This window comes from Haliaeetus albicilla, chromosome 10 (assembly GCF_947461875.1).
Source record: "Haliaeetus albicilla chromosome 10, bHalAlb1.1, whole genome shotgun sequence".
NCBI lineage: Eukaryota > Metazoa > Chordata > Aves > Accipitriformes > Accipitridae > Haliaeetus > Haliaeetus albicilla.
The window spans coordinates 10,816,111-10,841,593 of NC_091492.1; the positions used below are offsets into that span (position 1 = coordinate 10,816,111).

At 48.7% G+C, this 25,483-nt stretch overlaps 1 protein-coding gene across 2 annotated transcripts in view; it reads left to right on the top strand.

The window, feature by feature from the left end:
- The first annotated feature begins 263 nt into the window (after positions 1–263).
- WTIP (WT1 interacting protein) overlaps positions 264–25,483 on the top strand; it is an 87,838-nt gene continuing 62,618 nt past the window's right edge. The window contains exons 1-2 of one of the 2 annotated variants that reach the window (XM_069793451.1): positions 1,587–1,720; positions 2,139–2,247. In XM_069793451.1, coding sequence (XP_069649552.1) covers positions 2,223–2,247 — 25 coding nt within the window. In that variant the 5' untranslated portion in view covers positions 1,587–1,720; positions 2,139–2,222. Of the gene's footprint in view, positions 2,248–25,483 lie in introns of both variants that reach the window. The other variant, XM_069793450.1, reaches the window with a different exon arrangement.

Here is a 25,483-nt window from a genome sequence, read left to right on the forward strand (position 1 = left end):
AGAAGGAGAGCGGGCGGAGGGGAGCTGCCGACCCCGCCGCCGAGCAGCGCCGCGGCCGCCCTCTCCCTGACTGACTCGGTGAAAATCATTGTTTGGCTCCGGCATTAACTACATTCCAGCGGGACGCAGCGCCCAGTCTCCTTCCTCGCATTCCTGCCCCACACAAAGGAGTCCCTGCCTCGCCGCGCCCCGCGCCCCGCTCGCCGCGCCGCAAAGCCCCTCCGGGCCGGCCCGCCGCCTTCGCCCCCCGCCCGGGGGTGCGGGCCGGGCCGCGGCCCCGCCGCGGGGCGGCCGGCCGGGGGCGGCGGGGGCAGGGAGCCGCCGAGCGCAAATTCCTCCGCGCAGCGCGCCATTGACTGGACCGAGCAACTTATTTAAGGCTGGAAAGTGACACAGGGGTTCCTCGTCTCCGCTCGCCGCGCTCCGCCGGGCAGCCCGGCCGCACCGAGCCGAGCGCCGCGGCGCGGGGATGCCGCCGAGGTGACTGCCGCTTCGCCTGGTCGCCGCCTGAGCCGCCCTCCGGAGAAGGAGCCGCGTCCCGCCGCTGCCCCGCCAGGACCGCGGGAAGGGGCTTTCTTTTGGGGTGCATTTTTTGGTTTGGGGTTTTTTTTGTTGTTTTGTTTTCGCGTTTTGGTTTTGTTTTGGGTTTTTTTTTTCCCTCCCCCTTTTTCTTTCTCTGCTCCGGGCTGTGCTTTCGCAGAGAGTTCGCCGTCCCTCCCCCGCCCCGCGCCGCCGGGCTCCGGCCGAGCATGGAGAAGTACGAGGAGAACATGGCACTGAAGGCCACCAAGTTCATGGAGGACCTGTCCCTCTACGAGCCCTGCCCGGAGGGTCCGTACGGCCGGGGCGGCCGCCGGGACCTGGCGCTGCACCCCGACCTGGAGGAGACCAAGCGGGTCATCGCCGCCCACATGACGGCGGAGCAGCGGGGCCGGAAGATGAACGGCACCGCCGCGCCGCCGCCCGCCGAAGCCTTCCCCGCCGCCGCCCCCTGCGGCAAAGCCTACCCGCCCGCGGCGCCGGCCGCCCCGCTCCGCGCCGCCAACGGCCGCGCCGCCGAGCCGCCGCCGCCGCCGCCTCCTCCGGCCGCGGGGCCGCCGTGCTGCGAGGAGGGGCTGTGCACCCGCTCCGAGGTGGCGCTGCCCTGCTACAGCGGCTTCGCCGACAAGGGCAAGCGCTACTCGGCCGAGGGCTACCGCTACGCCGCGGGCAGCGCCTACGAGGGCGGCTACGTGGCCAAGGGCGGCGGGCGGGCGCCCGGCGGCCCGGACGGCAAGTACGGCGCCGCCAGCCCGCGGGCCAGCCTGGCCGCCTCCTCGCCGGGCCCCGTCGCCGAGCACGGCAAGTTCTCCAGCCCGCGCTCCAGCCTGGGCGGCGCGGCCGCGCTGCCCTACGAGAAGTTCTCCAGCCCCCGCTCCAGCCTGGTGGTGCCCGGGCAGGAGAAGTACGGCAGCCCCCGCGCCAGCCTGGTGCAGTACGACGGCGCCGCCCTCAGCCCCCGCTCCAGCTACGCCAGCACGGCCAGCGACACTAGCAAGCACTCCAGCCCCCGCGCCAGCCTCACCAGCTACGACGGCGGCGGCGGCGGCAGCAAGCCCAGCAGCAACCGCACCAGCGGCATCAGCATGGGCTACGACCAGCGCCACGCCAGCCCCCGCTCCAGCACCGCCAGCCAGTACTCCTGCACCACCAGCCCCCGCTCCAGCTACTCGGACTCCAGGTACGGCCCGCCGGGCAGCGCCGAGCCGGAGGGGGCGGGCGGCGCCGGGCTCGCCCTGGCCAGCCCCCGCTCCAGCCTCTGCGGCCCCGAGGGCCGCGGCGCCGCGCCGGGCGCCGCCGTGGTCAGCCCCCGCTCCAGCATCTCCAGCCAGAGCTCGCGGAGCTCCCGCGGCTCCATGAGCGCCTACCCCGAGCTGCAGCTGCCCTCGCCCCGCTCCTCCCTTCTGGGGCCCGGCCTGCAGGAGGACGGCGCCGTGCCCGAGCTGGGGGACGTCTACCACAAGATCCATGCCCAGTCCCCGCCGCGGCACGACCAGCAGCAGCAGCACCCGGCCGCCGCCCCCGAGCCGGCGCCCCCCTACGCCTACAGCCCGACCAAAGGCTCTGCTTCGGCCCCCAAATTCAAGCTCCCCTACCAGGTGACGCCGTGCCGGGAGAGCGGCCCCAGCCAGGCGGAGAGGCGGCTGGAGGCGCTGACGCTGGAGCTGGAGAAGGAGCTGGAGATGCACATGAAGAAGGAGTACTTCGGTGAGTGAGCCGCCGGGGTGGGCTGCGGCCGGCCGCCGGGCCTGCCCGCAGCCGGGTGGGTTTGGCTGCGGGGAAGGCGAGCGTGCCATGCCCGGGGCTGCTGTGGAGCAGGTACCTGCTGAGGTCCCGTGTCGCCACGAATGCTCTCTGTCTAACTGGTGTCGGAAGTGCTGGCACCGTAGCTCGTTCCCGGTGTTTGATCTCTCTCCTGTCTACTCTGCACGCGGTTTGCCAGGGTGTGCGGTGCTTCCCCGTCCGTGTGCGGATGGGAGACTTGTCCGAGGTGTTACTGAAGCTGTTCGTGCTGTCGGGGCTCACAGTGGCTCTCGTTTGCCTCTCTTCCTCTTGGGCTGCTGAAGCTTCACCAATAACCTCCAGCATCCCAGACGCTGTGGCATTTGCGGTCGTGCTCTCAGGCCTTCTATGATAACTTCTATACGTGACGAGTGTGGCTGGTGAAGCAGTTTTTAGTGCCTTGTTCAATAAAATCTTTGTGCGAGTTCAGAGTGCCTGTGGGAGCCCGGCATTGTTTCTGCCCTGCGAGGCCTCGCAGCGTCTGCTCGGCGTGCAAGGCTGGTGGGGGTCGGTGTCATCCCTGGGGCCGGCGGGGGGCTTGGGGGAGAAGAGAGCCCGCTGTCCTTGCTGAAGCTAAATCAGCCTGTTGGTCATCTGAATTTTTGTTGCTGCTTTATAGAGCAAAAGTAACCTCTTGAAATGAGCGAACACATTTTGTAGTCACACTAGTTAGGATTAAGCTCCCCTGTCTTTCTTACTTTGTGCTGGGGGGAAAAGGCAAAAATGCCTTTGAAAGATGATCCTGGAGCGTGCAAATACTGCCCTGTTTCTCCTGGCTTGGGACTGCAGATGAGCCGGGCAACTGCTGGACCTCCTCTCGGGCAGCCCTCGGAGCTGTTTGTCCAGGGCTGAGGGCTCTCACACAAGAGCTCCTGGCAGAGGAGGGAGAAAGAGGCCTAGGAAGATGAGTAGCTGTGGATGAGCTGGCCCCTATCCGTGGTGTTTGAGGGGACGGTTGTCTCTGTGCCTTTGTGTGCTGCCTGGGCGTGGGGGAGAGGCTCCCTGGCGGTGCGTGATTTCTGACTGACGCAGCGTTGCTGAGGACAGAGACGTGCATTACCTTGGTTGCTGATTTAAACATGAGGATTCAAATTGGTTTTGGCATAGCATTAGTGCGCTCCGCGTGGAAGGGAGGAGTTGCAGGGCTCCTTGCAAGTATCTGCGAGATGCTTGTAGTGAGACAGACCTGGGCTGATAGCAGAGGTAGCTAAGTAAGCCGTATCCTCTCCTACTGGGAAAAACTTTCTGTGAACTGCATGCAGTGGCATGGTTTCTACAAGCTCTTGTCCCCAGACAAAGGAAGCTGAACGCAGTGTTTACTGCCTCCCTCTGTCCCCCGTGGGGCTGATAAGAAAGCTGATGGTTATCCACCGCATCTTTTCTGGGGTCTGGCACCTGGTGTGGTGGTACTTGCCAGCTGAGTGACTCCAGCTGAGGACAATAAGGGTTCACTTCCGAGTATGTGCTGAAGCTGGATAGGAGGGCTTGTTAACACACTAACTGCAGGAAATGTTACCTTCAAAACTTCCGTGGTATGTAGTGAGAGACTGAAAAATAACAGTTATTCAGACTAAGAAACAAGTTATAGCTGTGCTGAGCCGCTGAGAGGGGTTTCCAGTGGCCAGGGAAGCTGTGTGTGTGATCTGGGACTCCAGGAGCAGACCTGGGGTATCTGTGTTGTGGGTGGGTTTTTCTTATAAATAAAGAATTTGCCTGTTGCAAGTGTCACTACTTGCAGGTATATTCTGTAGTGATGTGTTGCAGCATGCCCTAAACCTTGGCAGATGTGTCCTATGTAGGATCAGCAGTAAGCTTGTGCCTTTATGCCTAGAGAGTGTATGTACCATCTGCTCTGTAGGTATTTGTTGAAGCAGCACAAAGATGTGCTGCTGTGACTTGCACCCTGGAAGCAAATGAAACCCAGAAAAATGAGGTGCTTTAAAAGAGAAAGTTGATTTCTGTTGAGTTGTGGTTCTGATAAATCCTGGTGGGCTCGATCCTGCATTTCTGGTTTAGGTCATCCATGGAGGCAAATGCTGAGCTTCAGTGGAGTGAGCGCATGAGGTGTTGGCAGGAATGACCACAGGCTGATGGGTCAGAGACAAGGAGAGCAAGAGCAGAATTGGGGGGGAGAATGCTATTTAGTTTGACTTACCTGAGAGGGTCTTGAGCAGTGTTGATAAAAAGAAGCAAGGAGGAATGCATTGATCTGTGTAGCAGCTTGTATATGCTACAGCTGAAGTCTTTGCTTATGCATTTGCTCCCTTAATGCTGGTATCTGGCACGCTCCAAAGGCAGTCGTGGGGTGTTCTGTGATGCCCATGAAGAACAGAAGTGTTGAGCCAATAGTCTTAGCAAGGTAGAGGGAACAGAGGAGATGATTTAATGCTCCTTAATTAGATGAGATCAGTTGTCTAGTGAGTAAATGCTTATATGAGGACACTGGTAATTTTACTGTGTTCTGTTCTTGTCCCCCACTGCCTGCCCACTCCTGCCCCCCCCCCCCCCCCCCCCCCAAAAAAAAAGGAGCAGTATGTTACTTTGAAACTGAGGTCAAGTGACTAACCAGTCCTGTTCAGAGGAGGAACAACTCTACCCTGCCTTCATTCTGTTTGTGGGTCAGTTTGAGTCTTCCTCGAACTGCACTCATGCTGGCAGTCCCTGGCTGCTCTCCCACACCTCACTGCTCTGCTTCAGGAGGAACCTGTAGTCTGGGGCAGATAAATACAGAACGGAGGATGCGTGCAGGGTCTGAATGTTGGAGGCTCTGGGGGAGCCAAGCAGTGGGCAAGCTGGCAGGTCTAGGGTTCTGACAGCCAGCTCTGCCCATGCTGGTGTGAATGGCGCTGAGCAGCACTGTGCTGGGGGCTTTGCTTTACTGCCTCACCTTCTCCCCTTCTCCATCCTCCCCTTTCTTCTGGCAGGCTTCAGTGCCTCTGTAGAGAGAACGAAACGCCCTTCCGCAGTTGGTTTAATCTGACTGAAGATGACAGTGCCACAAAAGGAGTGCTCTGCATCTGCCCTACCCCCAGTTGCACAGCTGAGAGGTAGCACCCTGCCACTTCAAGTGCTCCCACCAGCATGTTGCAGCCACATGTGCTCACTGATCTTACAGAAGACAAAGTCTGCAGAGAAGGAAGGGGAGAGGGAGGGTTGTTTAGGGCTGGATTGGTGACCTGCTCCAATTCATCCCTGTCGATGAAGCTGGAGCTGACCCGAGGGAGAGGGTGCAGACAGAGGGCTCTGGGAGGCTGAGACTGTTCCTTTGGCAGCAGCCTGCAGTTGGATTGGGTAAAGCTGTGAGAGACTTCATTCCCTTGTAGCTGCTTCGTATGCAACCCCTGCCCAAACTGCTTCATCCTCAACCCTCTGAGACCCCCGTCTGTCCCTTGTCAAGGTGCTGACAGTTTAGTAAATGTGCTTGGTTTAGTGGCAGATGCTGAGAAAAGAGGTAATAAAAAAGTACTTCCACTCACTTTCATAACTGTTCTCAGCTGAGGATTCATATGTGATGAGGTGAATTGTCAAAGTTGTTTCAGGGATGTTTTAAATTGAATGTGCATCCTGAGGTGTCAGCAGGACATTTGTGGGTGTTGGAAATTCATCAGCTGAGGTGCTGTCTTAAATTCTGTTTACTTTGCGGAATTGTTCAGTCTGATGTCTAGGTGTCGAAAAAGACAGTTTAAGGAAGAAACTGGGTTTTGGCATGCCCATCCAAGTTGAGCAGTCCTTGTGGGACTGACTATAAACCTATGGCTTGTCATCTACCAGGCAGGGAAATGTCATCCTGTTGAACAGTCATATTGATTTTGCTGTTGTTTTTGAACAAGATCTCTCTGTATGTCCTGTGGTTCTGCTGGTGTGTTGTCAGAAATGGAAGGAGAGTCGGTGGAGGGGCACACGCAGCCATCGCATGCTCTTGGCAGCCCCGCTGTGCTGCAGTCGTCACCCAACAAGGGCTGTCTGCCCATCTTGGTCAGGATGGTGGGATCCAGTCCGAGAAGTGACTTAATTGTCTCACCATCTTGAACAAAAGAGGAGATGGAAAAGGCACTATGAGACTACTGAGGTGGGGGGAGTGCGGATCATGTCCTGCCTGTGCAAGGTCTAGAGAGAGACAAGCAAGTCTGCAGTCTTTCTAGCGTCCTTCAACACCCCTGTACACTGCCCTTTGTGAAGGTGCTTTTCCCCATCTCTACACACTGAGTGTCTTCCCTGCCCCTTGCTGCCACCTCACCCCAAATCTCTCACATCTGATATGCAGAATACAGCCAGTTCATACCACATGCGCTACTCCTCAGTGAGAAACAAGCGGTCCTGTCACAGAGAGCTGTCACCTTTCTTGTCTTCCACAGACACCTTTGTTCGACCCTTCTCCGCCCTGAGGTAACAGCCCCTTTCCCAGTCCTCTGTAGGAGGTTTACCAAGTGAAGCAGGGGTTGCTTGATGTCTCAGAATGAGACACAAAGTCTGGATTCTGTTAATAACTGTAGTCATCTGTCTAGCAAAAGACCATTCTTACCCTGGCAAGCAGGCTTAACTTCTGAGAGCTCCTGGATCTTTCCAGGAAGCCGCGCAGTAGTACCAGCACACGTTTTTTGGAGCACCACCAAGAAACGCTGCTGATAGCATCCTGTTGAAAAGCCTTTGGCCTAGTAGGTAGGTAAAGGGAAGAAACAGATCCCTAAACCCATCCAGGCCCTTTCTGCCCTTTATGTACGTAGTCATCCATACAAATCTATTTCTTTGCATCAAGAAATCCTGCTGGCGTGGTAGGATTGGCTTTTGGGCTACAGTGTGTTTGTGTTTCTTTTGTGTGTGCAGGTTGATGTGATAGAAGGGTGTCTATACAAGTGAGATCAAAATTAAGACAGATAACAGTGGTAAGTCCCTAGAAGCTGTATTGCTTAAAGATGAAATTTGAAAATCTGACTGAAATTTAGGTGAGCTTGCAGTTGGTGACCAGAACACTTGAGATATTTGCTAAAGTGTTGTTTTCTCTCTTAGGATTTTCTGAAGCTTTCTTTGTGAAATACTAGATCTTTCCTATTTCTGTCAAAATAGAGGCAATGGTCAATACATCATACTGTTTTTGGAAATAAGAAAAGATTTATTGTCTGGGAATTACTTTGTATTTCTCTTTATCTGGGCCTAGAAATCCATTCAGCTTTGATAAGCAGCTGAGATCCTTCAGCTTTTGCAGTTGAGGCTGTCCTGTGAAAAATTGTCTTTTCCACCAAATTTGAGCCTTTAATAGGCAAACATCTAAATAGAAGTAAACTGCATGGTGTGGTCTCCTGAAGTGTTCAAACAGGTCACGTACTTTAGAGTTTGGTTTTGCTAATCTCCCAATTACAGCTGGAAAATACATTGCTGAAACTAATTTGAGAGTGGTCAGGCTTTTCTAGCTGAAATGCAAGAAAGCCCTCAAAAATGGGGTCAGACAAGGGAGGTGTGTGTTCACTGGGGAAGGTGCAAGAAGAGCTGCAGTGGGAGATGCTGGGGTACGTGTGAATTAGCAAGCATCCTGGTGGCTCACAGCTAGCAGGAGCCTGCCCTCCTGTCACTGATCCTACACTGAGACAACAGGCAGTGCAGACTGCGTGAAGGGGAGAGTGAATGGTGCTGCTGGGTGTGTGAGAGTAAAGGAGAGGGGAAGAGAGTGAATGATGGGCTGAATGAGTCAAGAAAATAATGGTAAATAGCAAAAGGGAAAAGCTGGAGGGTTGTCCAAAGGGAGGAGGGAGTAGGAAGGTGAGGGGAGAGAATGTAGAAAGAATTCAAGACAATGAAGAGGATGCAAAAAATAAGTGCGATAACGCAAGTCAACAAAGCTGGGGGAAAAAAAAGTCTGGTTTTGTCTATGGTGTGAAATGCCCTATGAAGGATGTGGGAGTGGTCCTAGATGACTTCTTGCAGTCCCTGCTAGTCATGCACATGCTTGTGAGTCTCCCTGAAGTTGGGAAGTGATAAACCATGTCCTGTGTAATAACAGGAGGGGAGACATGTGGAATATAAGTGTGTTTATATTTTATTAAGTACTAGATGCATGTAACATTGTACAGTTAACATTAAATGGAAATTTGGGGACTATAACTTGCACAGAAGCATGTGTTATGAATGGGGACAACTGCTTTCTTACCTTCAGTTGCCGGAAACTTGACTGTGAATAGGGGTATTATTTGATGACAAATGTTCTTTGCTTGTTTTTGTTGTTTGTGCTTTTGCTCTTGAGTCCTCTCTGCATTGTTATGAAAGCACGGTGTGCAGAGGGGAATGGTGACTTCCAAAGAACTGCCACATGTTTTATTAGGGCTACTGCGGGTGAAGTTTCTGATACAGAGGTTTGGGTGTATAATACAAGAGTTGACATGGGCGTAGGCACTGCTGTGGTGTAGTAACTCCTGGTTTAATTGTAACCCTTTCCTGCTGCCTTATGGTTTGGGAAGTGTACCTGTGTGTGTACCCCTGTGAATGTCTTACCTGGTTGCTTTGAGCCACAGGGTGATGCAGCAGTGTGCCAAGGGGGAGGGAAGGGACGAGCCACCCAGCTCTATGGGTCTGAAGTAAAGGGGATTGTTTACATTTGAAATGAGTGCGGAGAAGGAAGTTTCTTTTTGCCTGTTTCAAAGAGTCCATATCCTTGTAGAAAGGATACTGGTTTGCAAGGGCTGAGTGGAGCCCGTGTTGCAGTTTGGTTTGGAGCATGCTGTGCCCCGATGATCGCAGAGCCATGGGGCCGTTGTGTGAAACACTGAGCAATTCATTAGATCTTGTTTTTTAGGGCTCTGTCACAAGTTCCAAGCCAGGTCTGTATTGCATTCCTCAAGCAAAAGGCTCTCAAAATTCCCAGAAGTCACATCAGGCTTTTAAGCACACCCTTCCCCCTGTGCGCACGCCCCAAAAAATGCCAATCAGGTATGCTCTCTTAGGGGGTCAGGGAGAAATCCTAGCAAGATTCAAAGTAAAAAATTGTTCCTCTAGCGGAGTTTAACTTGCATTGGCAGCTGTTTACCTAGCCTCTGTGCCTGATCCTCCACAAAGATTTATGTGTGCAAATGTCCCAGTTTGATGTTAAATCATGCACTGGAAATTCATGCACAGTGGCGTGTGAATTGGGAGTAAATCGTTTAATGGATTCTGTGGCCGCTGTTTTTTGCAGAGCAGAAATGTGACGCTGTTGTGAAGGAACAGGTAACTGTCAAAGTAGCTGTAGTTACATGATTCAAGTTGATGCTTCTTAGTGAAAAATTTCCCCGAAGTTGCATCATTTTTACATTCAAAATGTGTAAATGATACAACTTTGTGTGTTGCTGCTGATGGCTTGGTGGCAGCAGCAAAGGTACCAGTCTAGGCTGACATCCTTAATATCCATGGTTAACAAATTAGGATATAAATGTCTGTTACAGCCATGTGGATATTGGATATTTAGAAAACTTTCTCAAAGCAAGAGAATTTGCCAAATACTAAAATGATTATTAAAAAAAAATAAAAATCTGGCAGAGTAGTTTTCAGATGTTTAAAAGAGTTGTTCATCAACAGAAAGAAAATAAAACAGCAGCAGTAAGCCAAACAGTTTTACTAAAACCAGAACATTTTTGCAGAAATTCAGTAAGATCTGGGCTTGGCCTCCTACCTACATCATATATCCCAAAAGGTATCACAGGACAGTGCTTTACAGCATGTTGGCAGAGGGTTTTCCTCAGCAGTGCCTGGAGCCGCAGGGCATTGGAGGGGTGTCTCCTTTGCGCTGGACCCGGCTGGGGTGCTGGCAGAGGATGTAATCCTGTGGTGCTGTCTGGTGACGGCTGCCTGCCAGCCAGGTGCTTGGGCAGCTGTCCACATTGGGACCCTGTGGGGACCCTGCTCCCCAGCCCCACTGGTGGGAGAGGAGGTGCAGCCACTCCTGTGGTATCTCAAAAGTGCTTTGTGTCGCATCCTGCTAAAGCGGAGTGGTTCTGCTGTCGGCACCAGTTGCATCCAAAATAATTTCTTACTCTGTGGCTGGAGAAACTAGGTGTCTCAGAGTATAATGTGGTATTTGATTTTTATGCCTGTCCTGGATGTTGTGGTTTAACCCCAGCCAGCAACTAAGCATCACACAGCTGCTTGCTTACTCCGCTCTCCTCGCCCACCAGTGGGGTGAGTGAGGGAATCAAAAGAGTAGAAGTGAGAAAATTCATGGGTCGAGATAAAGACAGTTTAATAGGTAAAGCAAAAGCTGCACACACAAGCAAAGCAAAACAAGGAATTCATTCTCTACTTCCCATCAGCAGGCAGGTGTTCAGCCATCTCCAGGTTACTTGGGAAGACAAATGCCATCACTCCCAACGTCCCTCCTTCCTCCTCCTTCCCCCAGCTTTATGTGCTGAGCGTGACGCCATACGGTCTGGGATACCCCTTGGGTCAGTCGGGGTCAGCTGTCCCGGCTGTGTCCCCTCCAACCCCTTGTGCCCGCCCAGCCTCCTTGCTGGTGGGGTGGGCTGAGAAGCAGAAAAGGCCTTGGCTCTGGGTAAGCACTGCTCAGCAGTAACGACAACATCCCTGTGTTATCAACACTGTGTTCAGCACAACTCCAAAACATAGCCCCATACCAGCTACTATGAAGAAAACGAACTCTGTCCCTGCCAAAACCAGCACACTGGACAAAGTGCCTCCTCTCTGACAGGGCTGGAAATGTATGATACAAAGCAAAACTGAAGCAGTGAAAAGGAAGAAATGCAGGAATGTGCATGGTGTCTGTAAGTTTTATTACAAGCTTTAAAAAGGCTTGTTTTGGAGGCCTGCTTTCAACTGCCTGAAAGGTTCAAGTCCTGACAGGACGGAGGTACCTGGGGCTGTGATGTGGCATTGCTTGGAGATGCTCCAGGGGCGTGACGGCTCCTGAGGCTGGCAGCAGGATTCCTGTTGGCTTGTTTGGGACCAGGACCAACCTTCAGCTCTTAACAAAATTAGCAGATGTGCTAGTGATCGACCAATAAATGTCAATGTTTGGCTGGATTTTTATGCAATTTTTCACTGTGTCTGTGTGGATGCTGTCTCTGGAAGTGGATTTTGTCCCTTTTTTCTATATTGGAGCAGATACTTCTCTTGTGTGGTATGCGTTATCTCTTTCTGTTAACCTCGCTGTGTTGTTTTAACTCCCTATCGGCATAGCCTTGTTACTATGCTGTGAGACAGAGGAGCACAAGAGAATGTCCAAGTCATATGTCTCTTCCAGCTGGAGTATTTCACATTATCTGAAACTTCATTCCTTGTTTTTTGGAGCAGTTTTACTAAATCGCTAATGTCACACTTATGTGTTCCAGCAAACTTTTAAGAAAAGGCCTATGACTCATTAAGGAAAAAACCCCAGCACCCCAGAGCACAAACACTCATTTAATGCTCAGCTGAGAACTCCTGTGCATATAAAACATGTAAGAGCTTACACAAGGGGACTCAGCTGGGGGTAAGGATTTATTGCTAGTGACACCTATTTCCAAATCTGAGATGCTGGAAAAGTTCCTTTTGGCAGGTTTTGCACGAAAACCTGTAGGCAGTTGGGTTTAAACCTCTGTGTTGCTGGGGTTGTGGTGGTGCACGTGTGCTGACAAGTGCAGCTCAGCCATTGTCTCACCCGGCATGGCTGCAAGCCCTGACCCTCCCTGCTGCTGAGAGAAGGGGGCAACAGCGGCAGCTACTGCGTGACTTGGAAGAAGGGGTATATTGGGCTGATTTGGTTGGTGCTGCCTGTCAGGGTTGGGCTGGCATGGGGTCTGCCAATGGGTGCCCCACGCTGCCTGCGCACTGCAAGCATGCTTAGAGTTTCCCCCATGATGAGTTTTTGGGAGGTGAGGTACCTAACAGAATTGAGTTCCTCCAGGTGCCAGGGATGAGAAGTCAGACGACTTCGAAGAGGGATGTGATCGGGTTGGAATAACAACACAAATATTTAAGGCTAGATTTGGGGGAGATGGTTAATTCTAAAGTCTGTAATTGCAGGTAGCAGCACTGAAATGCCTCTAGCTTGCTGTGAGAGTTAATGTGTGTATTTGTGAATATTGGGAGGAGTGCAAGGAAGGCAGTGTGCGAATGTTAAAGAATATTACTATCACATATTGTCATGAAATAGCCAGGGAGTGGATCAAATGGACAGTGAAGAGGCATTTAATAGGTTACAAAAGGTCATGTATGGCTATATACCATTGCTTTTTTTAAGAATTTTGCTGAATAAGGCTCACTTCAGTTCAGAATATGTTTATAGTTTTTGTGAAAAGTAGATAGCTATTGTGGAAGAACTGCTGGGGGACTCAGATGTTTTCCTGGCCATCCAAACATTTAATTGGTGAACTGTTTCACTTGTGACACTGCAGAACTTCTGGAAAGTGAGAACAAGATTTTTTTTTCCCCTTTTAATGTGGCCACTTGAAAAAATTAGAAAATTTCAAAGTTAAAATAAAGAGAAATGAAAAGCCATTCCCAAATGCAGTTTGACGGTTGTGCATATTTAGATGCTCCAGCTTGCTTGGACCGTATTTACTGTGGTCCATGGAGACCCTGTGGCCTCTCCCAGGCATGGGAAATACCCTTTTGTTCTGGCAGTCATTGCATAAACCTTTCTCCTGTGCCACAAGCTCGTTCTCAAGCATAGGCAGCGTAGAGAACTGGAATCCCGTGAGTAAAGCTCCTGGGCTGGAAGTTGGGTGGTTCTGCTGCGCTTTGTCCATCTCCTTCAATGTTATGTCTGTCCTGGCAGTCCCAGCCTGTGGGGTTTCGGGGAGCATCAGGTAAGGCCAGTCCTGAACGTTGGTCCCTGGTTGCATCAGTGTGGTGTGTTGTTGAACTTGAAACACAGGGCCAGACAACTGTTTGTGGATGTCCCAAATTTAAAAGCGAGTAATTTGAGGTTCATTTTCATGCATGGGCTTTGCATGTGCAAAATTGCAGCATGCATGCAGGGCGTAGTTGATTGGAAACCTTTGTTAGAAAGGGATTTTTAACAAGGTGGGGAGAAGTATGATTATGATTGTTTTTTACTGTTGTAAATCAAGTGCTGACCTGACTGAATTGAGACAGCTGAGGTCTCTGCTGCTGTGGCTTGATTCTGTTTTCCTGGCCTTGCAAATATGACATTGCCTTCAGTAGTGTTAGAGTAGGATCTTGGGTTTGTGTTCTTTGTTCCTGGTGTGAAATTCCTACAAATTCCATTTGTTTGGGCCAGATGTCAAATGATTGGAAAATAATCACTTGGCGAATGGTTCTGAGCAAGGGATAGTGAATACACTTTGCCACTTATCTATGGTTTCCGCCACTCACAAAAGTGTGCAAACCTGGCCATGTGCTGCTGTCTGCTGCCCTGCCTGTTCTTGTCATTGACATGAAACGCAGCAGGATTAGACCCATGGTCTCTGTGGAGTGTCTTGCCTATCACTCTTCTTTCCACCTCCCCATAACTAGGTTAGTTCAAAGACAATGATGATTTTGGGCTTTCTTTAAAAAAAAAAATAGACGCAGCAAAGGACATTGGAGTCCAACATCAGCTGAGACAAAACAACTGTTTATACCAGGCAGTGGAAAGAGCTGTAACTGGTGAAATTTTGGATCTCTCAATGTTTTTTTCTGTGTTGTGGCAGTTGCTGTTCTGGTAACGTTGAGCATCCCATTTCTCAGGTATAGATGGGGAAACAGATAATTCCTCGGGCAACAAGGCAGAAGTTTTGATGAATGGCTAATAACTGTTGCAGCTCTTTTTTTTGCTAAGCAGTTATGTGAAAATTCTGTGCAGTTGGTGGGTTGCCCATTTTTAATCAAAGACATGTTTCCCAGATCTAAACACTCAATAGAAAACAGAGCTGCACAACAATCAAGTGTGTTAGAGTCCAGATTTTGAGCTGGTTTGAGAAATAAGCATGTAATTTTCTGAAGCGTAGGTCAGTAGCTGGTCTTCTTAGAAAGTGTGTTGGCTCGTTGTACCTGTTCCCGGCTAGAGCAGGGCTGAGCCTCTGCGGTGCAGCCCTGTAAAGTAGCAGTGGTTCACAGCAAGCAATGCACTTGCTCTGGTGGAAAACCCCTGCGGCTCAGGTGCAGACTTCAGTGACTTGGAAAAAAACCTCAAGACATGTCAAAATAAAATTCATACAAGGTATTAACTAATTCAATTTTTATTTACAAAATGGAACACTTACCTGATAAATCCAGACCTCCCTCATTCGTGACAGTCCTGTTTAGGTCACGGGGGCATGTTTGACTTGTTTCTGACAGCTTGGAGTCATCTCTAGTTGTTTTTTATTACACCACAGAGATCAGGGAATAAGTAAATTCACATCTGTGTTTTACCCTTGCTGTGTTCCTCTGCCTGGCCTGCCCAGCCGGCTCTGTACCTCCCAGGACGTATCCACCATGGAGCTGTTGGGTATATGGTTGCTTTGTGCTTTGGCTGTAAAAGCAATGTGTGATTTGCCTGGGAACTTAGTATCTTGACAGATAGACACCAATTTCCTGCAAATTATGATGTAAATAACAAAGAGCAGGTGGAGTTAATGGTGTGAAAGAGGGCTATAATGCTCTGTTAGTCGTGCTGACCTCTTTCAGCTTGTACAAAGCTAGTACATTGGCACTGAGTTCCCAAGTCGCTCCACTTGCTTGCATGAGATTGGTTTATGGAAGATGCATGTGAATCCTAGGAAAGCTCCCTGTTGCAGAAACTGGGATCCCACCGTCTCGGGGTACTGAATTCTCAGTGTGAAGAGATTAGATCCAGAGACTGAACCTGACTTTTCCATGCATGTGATTTTGGCAGGGTGGGGTATAGGTTGTGTCTGGAAGTGGAGTTCTGCATCCCCTGCTCTTCCTTTCCTTGTCTTCTGCCCAGAACAGAAGTCACTTAAAGGTATCAAGACCTACACCTGGAGAAGATGTACAGAGCAGAGGAACTGGTATGGACATGGGTGATGCATGTGACACCAGTTGCCTCTGATCTGCAGGTGGTTACAGAGAGCACCCTGACACTCTGTGTGCTCTGAATGAAGTGCTGGGGGCTCTAGGTACTGTTGCCACTTTTTTCCTTTGCTTGCCTTTTTTTGCAGCAGAGCAATAGGTCCTGCTTATTGATACTTGTATGTTTTTTCCTGAAATTTTGGCAGCCATCAGGTGTTGTCTCAGATGCTGCTTTACAAACAGTAGAAAAAAGCGTGCTGGTTTGCTTGGCCTGGAAGGAGAATCTCCCAGTCTTATTTCTGTATGTTAGTTTTGAGGGGGGCATTCCTGTGCAAAGTTGGTGAGAGCAGCTGTGCCGGGAGGTGTTGCCCAGTCTTGGAGAGTGGTGCAGGGCTTCCTGGCAGCTGCACGAGCAACACCTGCAAAGCAGGTCACTGCCCAATTCGGAGAGAGGAAAAAAAATCAAATCCACAGCAGGTTTGGGCTTGGAGCTTTGAACTCAGCACAGGGCAGGCGCAAGGCAAGGTTTGCCCCTTGCTGTAGTTTCTGGCAGAGCGGAGGTGTGGCAATTCACTTGCCAAGTCCCATGTTGTCTCATGTCCCATGAGCTTCAGAGAGCCCTTGTGTTTTGAGGTGGAAGGACTCAGGAGTGCCAGACCATGCTCTTCTAAAAAGCAAACCCAGATAACCTTCCTGACCTATTAGGAAAAGAGGAGAAGAGAACAGGTAGCTTGGGTTAGGCCGAAACAGTCTTGCATGCTGCGTAAGAGCAAACCGATGTTACTCTTTTGGGAAAAGGCTTTCTCAGCCCCTGTTCCACACCTGGGAGGAATTCAGGCTGTTTAAGAACCAGCCCAGAAAGAGGTGATCCCCAGAGGCTGATTTGCATTTATTCACAAAGAAAATACTTTGAAGATGCTCCAAGTGCAGACTTGCAAATTGGCTTCCTGGTGTGCCAAGTGTGTGAAGCTCTGCCTTTCCCTGCTGCCGCCTCTGCTCCCCACCTTGCAGGGGCTTTGCCTGGCTTCCCTGTGGGGGGCTGGGAGCGACAGCGGGCAGGAGCGGGAGCACCTCGGACCCATCTGGCTGCAGCGGTGGCCGGGTTCTGGCTGGGCACCCCGTCTCACTTGTGTCAATCTAATTTATTTCTGTAGCTCATGAAAGAAGAAGAAGAAAAAAAACAAACCACAAAACACCCTAGCTCTTGAGCTTAAGGCCAAGTCTTGGACTCCTTTGTGGGGAGAACTTCCTTTGAAATTACTGGGTGTTTCGCTTGGTTAAAGACTGACAATTGGGAAATCTGGTGTTAGATTGTTGCAAGGTCGGAGAAAAGGGTGCATTGCAAGGTCCAGGGGGAGTACTTTCCTTTATTTTTCTGACAAAGTACCTCATGAATAATGAGTATTGGCTTAGAGCTTTTTCATATACAGATAGGTTGGTCTGCACAGCATGCCAGCGTGGGGAATTTCTAACCCTGCTCCGCAGGTGGGATGACAAAGTGAGGGGCTGACGAAGACCACTGCGCCTGGGTCAGAGCAGAGCGGGGGACTCGTGGACCTGACTGCCCCGTCCACCAGCAGTGCTGTGTGTTGTGCCTGGGGACTTTCAGCATGGAGCTGAATCCCATGGGTGGTCAGCAGCAGCAGCACTAGTGGGGTGAGGGTAGGCTCTGGGCTGCTGCTGAGAGCACACGACCATGCACAAACACTAGCTGGACCTGAAGCCACAGATGTCAGGGTAACAAGTGATACAAGAGTTTTTCCCTTTTCCTTGTTTACATCTAAGCGTCTCTTCCTCCAGCTCTCCTGGCCTCTGTGGTTGGGTGAGGATGATGTGCACCAGCTCATCCCAATAGTTAGGGTTCCTCTCTTATCTCTTCTGATCTTGTGGGTGGGGGTTGTCCCTGCCTTAACTCCTGTCTCCTCTCAACCTGCAAATACAAGGCCTGTGCGGGCTTGTACAAAGACCATGGCTTCTGCAAGGAGGTTGCTGCTCTGGTCCCTGGTGTGATACTTAAAAGCAGAGAGGAAGAGGCATGCAGTGGTGGGGTGGGGGGGAACGGCTCTTCAGAGGGTGAGTCACTCTGGGAGTGCCCACTGTGACTGGGCGTTTCACCAGCATGTGCATTTGGGGAGCTTTTAAATTAATGTTCCTAACCAATGTGTAAAATGCAAGAGAGAACTTTGATGCAAAAAAGGAGAGGGAGGCTGCTGAGAGCTCTGGCAAATATGTGGCAATATTTGTTTAAATGTTTGAGAAATATGTTATTTCACCTTTATTATGAAGCTTAGGCCTGTGCATTTGCCTCCTGCCCCGTTTTCCAGGCTTTTGCCATATCAAGGCATTGTTCATTGGTCCAGAACTGTCAGCACCAGGGCTGAGCTGAAAGTGGCTGTAAAACCACTTTGTTTATATTTTGAGCTGTTTTCATTTTGAGCACAGAACCAAATTATAGGGGCACTGTGGGGGAATGTTAGGCTGTAAGTTTTATTTTGCTTATATATGTTTTAAATTTGATTAGGACTATGACCAAACTGCAGTGAGATTGATGGGAGCCTTCCGTTCTCAAAGGACAAGAACTACACACCCAGGTGGCAATGGTTTGTAAAACTATCTCCCTAAATAGTAGATATTGCTGTTTGAAGAAAGATCAGTAGCTGGGAGCCCGGTAAGCTACTGCTGCAGGCTCAGTTCTGCACACATCATTTCCTCCTATAACACTACTGTTTGGAAAAAAAACTAGTTGCCAGCCAGAAAAAGTATTCAATAAGCCTGCAAACAAATTGCTGTTTGAATTTTTTGGAGGGGTATGCAGCTTGCAGTTTCTCACCAAGCAGCTGACTTCAGAGAACAGAGTAAGCGTTGTCTTGGGGTCTAAATTAGAGTAAGGCTGACTCCAAGGTCAAGTGTGACCATTTCATAACAAATGAAGTCGCATGTTTGTTTTTATGCTGTAGCTCAGGGCCAGGGCACTAACTTCTAAGCCTGATGGGGAAGAAGGTGAGATAATGTTCTGTTCTGTGCAGCCTAGAGTGTAATCTGAACAGAGAACAGTCCACATGCTTGATCCTAAAGAGGAATAAAATATTTCAAGTTTTCTTCTCAAAGAGCTCCAGGATCAGGTCATTAAGAAATAGTAGGAAGTAGTGCACTGGGCAGTATTGTACAGGGGAAGAAGAGGTTGGAGGCTGAGGGATACCTGGTATTTCAGGTCTAAGCTGAAGGTCCTTCTGCTGTCAACAGATGCTTAGATATTACCTACTTCAGCAGGTAAAGATACCTGCCAGGATTTAAACTTAGTACTGTAGAGGAGCACAGCTTTTTTTCTAGGCAAGATGTAAGTTGCTTGGCTAATTCTTACATGGTATCACACATCTCTACGGCATGTCGTTTGGTTCAAGGAAAGATAGGGAAAAGGATACATGTTCATCCTGTGTTCCCCCGCCAGAGACTTGCATGAGCCATTCTTGTCAGCCGAAGTCATTGGCACCACTGCAAGATAAAAGGTATGGCTCCCATCAGATGAAAACCAATGGGGGATAACCATTTGTAGTGATCACTTCATTTTTCTTGCTTTGCTTGAAGAGACATCTCTCTTTCTGGCTATGGTGGAAGACAACCAGAGAAGACATTTTGCGACTGGTACTAGATGGAAACAGAATCTGTTTTGAGGATAAACAATGATTCCTTCTCTAAAATGGACAAATAGCTCCTCTCCAGAAATGATAAAATCCTTCATCTCTCAAAGGCATCAGTGGGAGAAGCAAGGGATGTGTAGGCACCAGCCCAGTACCAACTCTGTACTTCACTCTTAACCTTATAGAGGCAGCACAGTAGAGAGATTCTTCATTGATTTTGTGAAAGCTACCCTTATTTCCATGGATTTAATTACAGAAGAGGCTAGATTCATCTAGAAACAAGGGCTCTAGTAATATAAAAAAAAGGCAAAAATAAATAACGCGTGCACACACACTACCCCAACAAATACACTAATTCTTTTAGCTAGTTTTCAAGAGAGAGGTTTTGTGGGTTGTGGGTTTGGGTTTTTTTGGTGTGGGTTTTCTTGGGTGGTTTTTTTTGGTTTTGGTTTTTTTTTAGGGAACATTTACAAACTTATTTCTTAGTGGGTACAGTGAAAGGAGAGATTCCGAAAGGGCTTTGCTGCAATTGAGGGAACAGTTGCATTAGGTTGTGCTGTAGTGATTTAGCATGTGAGAAGGAAAATCCCAACTGAGTGATTTACACACTGATCCTGAATGTTGTGATTAAAGGTCAGACTCAGAAATGCTTTTATGCTTATTTGGAAGTCTAAAGAGAATCCACTGGGGAGTTAAATTTCTAAGTAGGAGTTAAATGTGTAAATATTCACAAGTAGCTCTTTACTTACCCATGTCATTTTGTTGTGAATTCAGTTAGGGAAAGCTTTACTTGAGACTGGACTTCAGTTTTCTACTCGTACCTACTATGGGGAGAGCATTCCTATAGGCTGTCCTGACTTTGGATATCGCATATGTAAATTTTGTACCTTACTGACTTAAAGGAGTTATAAAGTAGTTAGGAAGAAGAGAAAAGGGGTCCAGGAAAGCTGGTTGATTTTTTTCAAGGATTGCTGTCTCTAAGCTCTGGAATGGTCCATCCTGACATGCCAGAAGTCAACCAAGAGTGGCAGGAGGCCTGCATGGATGAGCAATTTGCTCCTAAGAAAGAAATGAAAAGGAAATGTATAAGAGATGGAAGGAGGGACAGGTGACCTGGGAGGAGTATAAAAACACTATCTGAGCATGCGCGGTTGGGGTCGGGAGAGCCATCGCTTGCCTGGAGCTGAATCTAGTGGAAGATGTGAAGGTCAAGAGGTGCTTCTGCAGATGTATGAGCAGAAGGAAGACTAAGGAAGATGTGGAGCAGGGGTACTGGCTTAGCTGCCTGTGATGAAAAGCTTGGTGAATAAGGGGATGTTGTTGATCTCAGCTTTAGCAAAGCTTTGGATACTGTAGCCCATAACATCCTTCTAGACAAACTTATGGGGTAGAGACTAGATAAGTGGCCTGTGAGATGGACTGAAAAATGGTTGAGCTGCTGGATTCAGAGTTGTGACCAGCAAGATGACATCAAGTTGGAGGCCACTCACTAGTGGTGCACCTCAGAAGTCAATACTGGGGTCAGTACTGTTTAACGTCTTCATTAATGACCTGGATGATGGGATAGAGTACACATCTAGCAAGTTTGCAGATCGTACTACACTGGGAGGAGTGGTTGATAGACTAGGTAGATGTGTTGTCGTTCGGCAGGACCTTGACAGGCTGGTGAAATAGGCTAAGAGGAACCTCATGGAGTTCAACAAAGGGAACTGCAAAGCCCTGCACCTGGGAGCAACATCCTTGTACAGTGGTAGGAGCTGGGGGCCCACTGGCTGGAAAGCAGCTCTGCAGAAAGGCCCTTTGGGATCCTACTGGACATAAGCCAGCAGTGTGCCCTTGTGGCAAAGCAAGCCAACAGCATCTCGAGCTAGTGTTCAGACCCGACAGTCTTGGATCATGGGAATACCGAAGCTGAGTGCATGTCCTGGATGTCTACCTGGGAGCTGGGTGCCCCCACGCTCTGTCCATGCACTGCATATCCTCAGTGTCTGGGCAGTTTGCCCACTAGAGCTGTGTCTAAACAGGAGACTGCAGGGCCTGGAGGATTGGGAGTGGATCATGTCAGCTTCTGGTGTGGGTAGGTCTTGGGTGGGAGAGGTGCCAGCTCCCACCCAGTGCTGAGACAGAAGGTCCCACTGCTGTGATGTGAGCCTGTGGGACAGCTCAGGTCTCATCTGGTCTTCCCAACAGGAGCTCCTCGGGTGCTCACTTCTCAGATGGACCCTCTAAAACTTAAAAGGCCACAAAACACCTACCACATAGATGTAATCAGATATGAATTATGTTTTATTACTTTTGTCATGATCCAAATCTGAACCACTGCTTTAGTAGTAGGGAAAATATTTACCACCAACATTGCATGTGATGTTTCCACTGGGCTCTGTAACAATGGATTAACAGACAGCAATTGAGGTGGAAAGGTTTACCTCTCTATCACTCCTCTGTGTTTTGCTGAGTAGTTTAATTAAAACCAGATAGAGGAAAATTTTCCACACTGTTTCCAATTTTTAGTGATTTCACCTGCTGTTGAAAATTGCATCAAGACATACCACTGAAGGGATGATGTAAAGAGGAATGAATGCTCCTTTTAGCTGCTATGAATAGAGGCTTCTCATATCAGTTAAGCATTGACCTCATAATTATGAGAAGATTACACATTTCTGTTATTTTTCAGCTGGTCCTCTAAGACATAAATTAACTAACATTTCACCACTTCGTGTAACCTTTCAAAATGGAGAAGGGAGGTTTGGCTGATAAATTGCATAAGATCACATTTATTTGGAAATGTTTACTGTAACGAACAAAGTGGAAAATTACCTTCCTAACCCTTCAGTCTTTTCTATCTGCTCACTCTTTCCTTGGTTTTGCAGTTCTTGAGTTTTGTTTTTGCTGCCTCTAGAAAGATGTTTGGGGTTTTTTTTTTAATGAATAATTGTCCCGGAGGAGTTTGCTCCACAACTGTGCTTCAGTTGTATTTTCGTAAGTTTTGCTAAAAATTTAGCCACAACTCCTTTGCTGTCTGATGACTGTGGGTGGTGGAGCTGATGAGTTACTAAATGAGTGATGTCTGGGTGGTGGGGTGTCAGGAGTGGGAGAGAAGAGCATCTCACCTCTTGTTCATCACTTGGACTTTGAGTCCAACATCCAGCTCCAGAAGCAACGGAGTCTGTCTTCCGAAATTCAGCTTAAAAAGAGGATGCTTTGCCTTTTTGGCATGAAGATGGTGAGCAGGGCAGGTGTGGAGAAGGCACCTAGTGCTAGATCTGGGAACAGGCCTACCGTGATGTGCAGTTTGGTCCTGCCATGCTGATGGCTGGTTGGCAGCTGCTGGCATCTGTTTTATGAAGACAAGACTCATTAGGCACTGGGGTGCCAGTGCCAGCGCTATGCACAGTGATCATTTTGAAAGATAAATCCTTTCTCTCCTCAAGCAAATAGCCTTTGACATTAGCCATTGAGGCCGAAGTATATTTCACTGTTTGCATCTCGGTGCAGGACACACGTTCTTTAACAGGAGCAGCTTAGCACTTTGGCTAAGTGGTTGCAGGTTTCTCTGTAGAGGTTATGGGCCAAGGGTTAGGCTGTAGGTGCAGTGGGCAGGTTGCAAAAAGAGCAGATGAAGCCAAAACCCCATTATGGTTGGGGTTTGCCTTTTTTGCCAGGTCCTTTCTGAGCTAACTCACTGATCAGTGTCTTGCATGTTTTATTTTTTTGTTTTCCTCTGTGCCCAGCTTTTGCAGAGGAGCCAGGTACTTCTGTGATTGGTCTGTCTGTGACAGTATGAAAGGTGGGTGGCAGAAAAACAGTTGTGTTTCTAGGTATGCAGTCTGCTAACTCTGGGTGATGGTTTATCACTAGCTGGGAAACAGTGCATAACTGAGTGCATAAGCAGAGTCAACACATACTTCTTAGTTGAGTGCCCATTTCCCACTGTTTTCATCTGAGAAAACTAGCTCTTTTTTTCTAATTTTCTGACCTTTTATACCTGTTTTCTGTGAAGATGAGTGAGACAGGGACAAAGCAGGGGAGAGCGATGGTCCCGAGTGTGATATTTGTGCATTTCTGGATCGTTCATCAATACTAATTGGATGTGGATCAAGTGCGTGTTCACATTTTTGTCGAGTTAGCCAGACAGACCATGTACCCTGGAGTTCACGCCAGCTGCTGGAGAGCAGACCGTTACCTGATCCAGAACTGACAATACCTGATCCAGCAAAAAGCCAAAGCAGTCCAGACAGATGATACCTGACCTAGCAGAAATCCTGCCAACATGAAGTTAACCATCAGTACTTTACACTGTGTGGCATCTTTTTATACGGTACTAAGAGCTGTAAAGCTGGATTTATTCAGTCATTGGAACATGGCCTCATCTACTGCAGTGCTGCTGCCCATCTCAGTGGAAGGGTCGCTATTGAGTGAAATGAGATCTGCCCGCTTCTACAGGCCTGAGCAGTGCTAGCTGGCCACAGCTGCCTTGGAGAGCAAGTCACTGAAGGTGAAAATGGAGCTCAGGTCCTTTCCATGGTTATGCAAAGCTCGAGTTATCCCCTTGTAAGAATCATTGCAGGTAGGAATCTGACTAAAGCCTGGAACAACCACTACTTGTCTGACTTAGGTCTGCAGTGGAGAGCAGCCAAACGCATGGGACTGCCCAGGTCTGTAGAAGCCTCATTTTGCTGTGGAAGTTGGCAGTGTGTTGATGTTCTAATTTTTACTTTTTTTTTTCCACCCAGTTGGATCCATAGGAAGGAAATGAGCCTACATATATAGCATTTAGTGTTACTGTTTCCCGGAGGTGGAGGCGGCAAAATTAGAATATCCTGTTTACATGTTGTTAGTGCTGTATTTGACCAGCTGTCCCAAGGGTTTTCAACTTGCTAGATCAGGACAGGCTTTTCTTACAGTCTTGAGAGTCTTCCTGTCCTACTGGAGTAGAGGAGTGTGGCTGTTTGCACTAGCACTGGGCACCTCCTGGGACTGAGCCTTATAGCTGCAGAGGAGACAGGGCTTTTTACTGTAGCCAAGGCAGGGAAAGTGAGGCTTGCCAGGTTAGGTACTTTAGAACTAAAATCTTTCATGAGCTGGAGGTGGGAGAAACCCATGGCAAATGACTTTCTGAAATTGTTGTTCCTGCAGGATGTCCTTACAGGAAGGTATATCCCTCCTCCCCATGTTCTCAGAGCATCCTTGAATTGCTTCACTTGCAGTGATTAAAAAAAAAAAAACTGGTTTAGGGAGTTGAGGTGACAGAGGTTTTTAAGTAATTTCCAGCTTCTCTTAACGGTCTTTCTAAATAGCTTGGTTGATACCTGCCTATATGCATGCTTTTTATTAAGCAAACCTATTTATACTTCTGGAAATTATAAAGAACCTCCACGTGGCAGATAAGAACTAGTGAGTCTGTGTCAGTGGCACCTTTGCGGGGTGGGCAGTGGAAATGTGGGGCTGCTGTGGACGTGTAGTGCTTGGGTACTGCTTGTGGAAGGAGCTGCTGAATTTATAACCAAATGTGGTTACGTAATGCCATGCCTTTTCCAGACTGTCATGCTTGTTCTGGAAATAGACCGTTATCTAAGAAAATAGAAAAGTGCACCTGGAAACTTTTAGACTAGTCTCCTTGTTTAATCATGAACCCATTTTAAATATGTCAAGGAAGGCAGCTGTAATATATGACCTTTTTCTGCCATATATTAGAGTGATGACTCATATGTGCAATGTCAGGAGAATGTAATGAAAAGTCTCTCCAACTTGACGTCTGTGCAGCTGATGTTTTCAGGTCTGACATGCTGTGGAGTTCAGGGTATTTGGGCTGCATTGTTGGTGCTTTCAGTATCGCTGTTGCTACCTGGTTGCATAGATTTTTCTAAGATGAAGCATTTAAGTTGATTCCGTCTTTTCCCTGTCATCTCGGAAGGCTTTTTCTCTGAAGACCACACAGGTGTCAATGGCTCCCATTTAATATAGAAAAGAACTAAGACACAGAGAAACTAAATGGTTTGCGAAAGACAACTAAGAAAGTCAAAATTGGAAGAGGAAGCTGGTACAGTAGAGTTGCTGGCTGGTTCTGTACTGTGATCACCGTCACTTACATAGGAAAATCTGCGATGTGTAGATAGATACACTTTTAGTGTGTGGTTTCAGTAAGCACAAAGGGAAGATAAAAATACGAGCTTTAAATATTTTATTTTTTACGTACTGTAATAAAACTGTTTTGATGTTTGTAAACCTGCCACTGGAAACAGCTTAAATAAAACTTAGCAGGTCCACATTCTGACCTGCATTATGCCAAGAGTAAGTCTAAAGTAATGGTGTAGACAAGCATCTCATCCCAGAGCTCAGATGATCTCCAGTTGGTGCAGCCAGCTAAATGAACTTGTAGAAATTAAACCAGTGGTAGAAATTGCAGTATCCATGTTAATTAAAACCAAATGTTTACGTGTGAGTGCATCTGCAACCTGAATTTTTGTGTTTTCTGAGAGGTCTCCTCTCTTGCCATCTGTGAACTGCCACTTCTTCTGTTGCCTGTTATATTGGGGTATGCGGTATGAAGGTCTGCCCTCTTCTTAAATCAGTGTGAATATACAGCTGGGCTGAATGCCCCTGGTGCT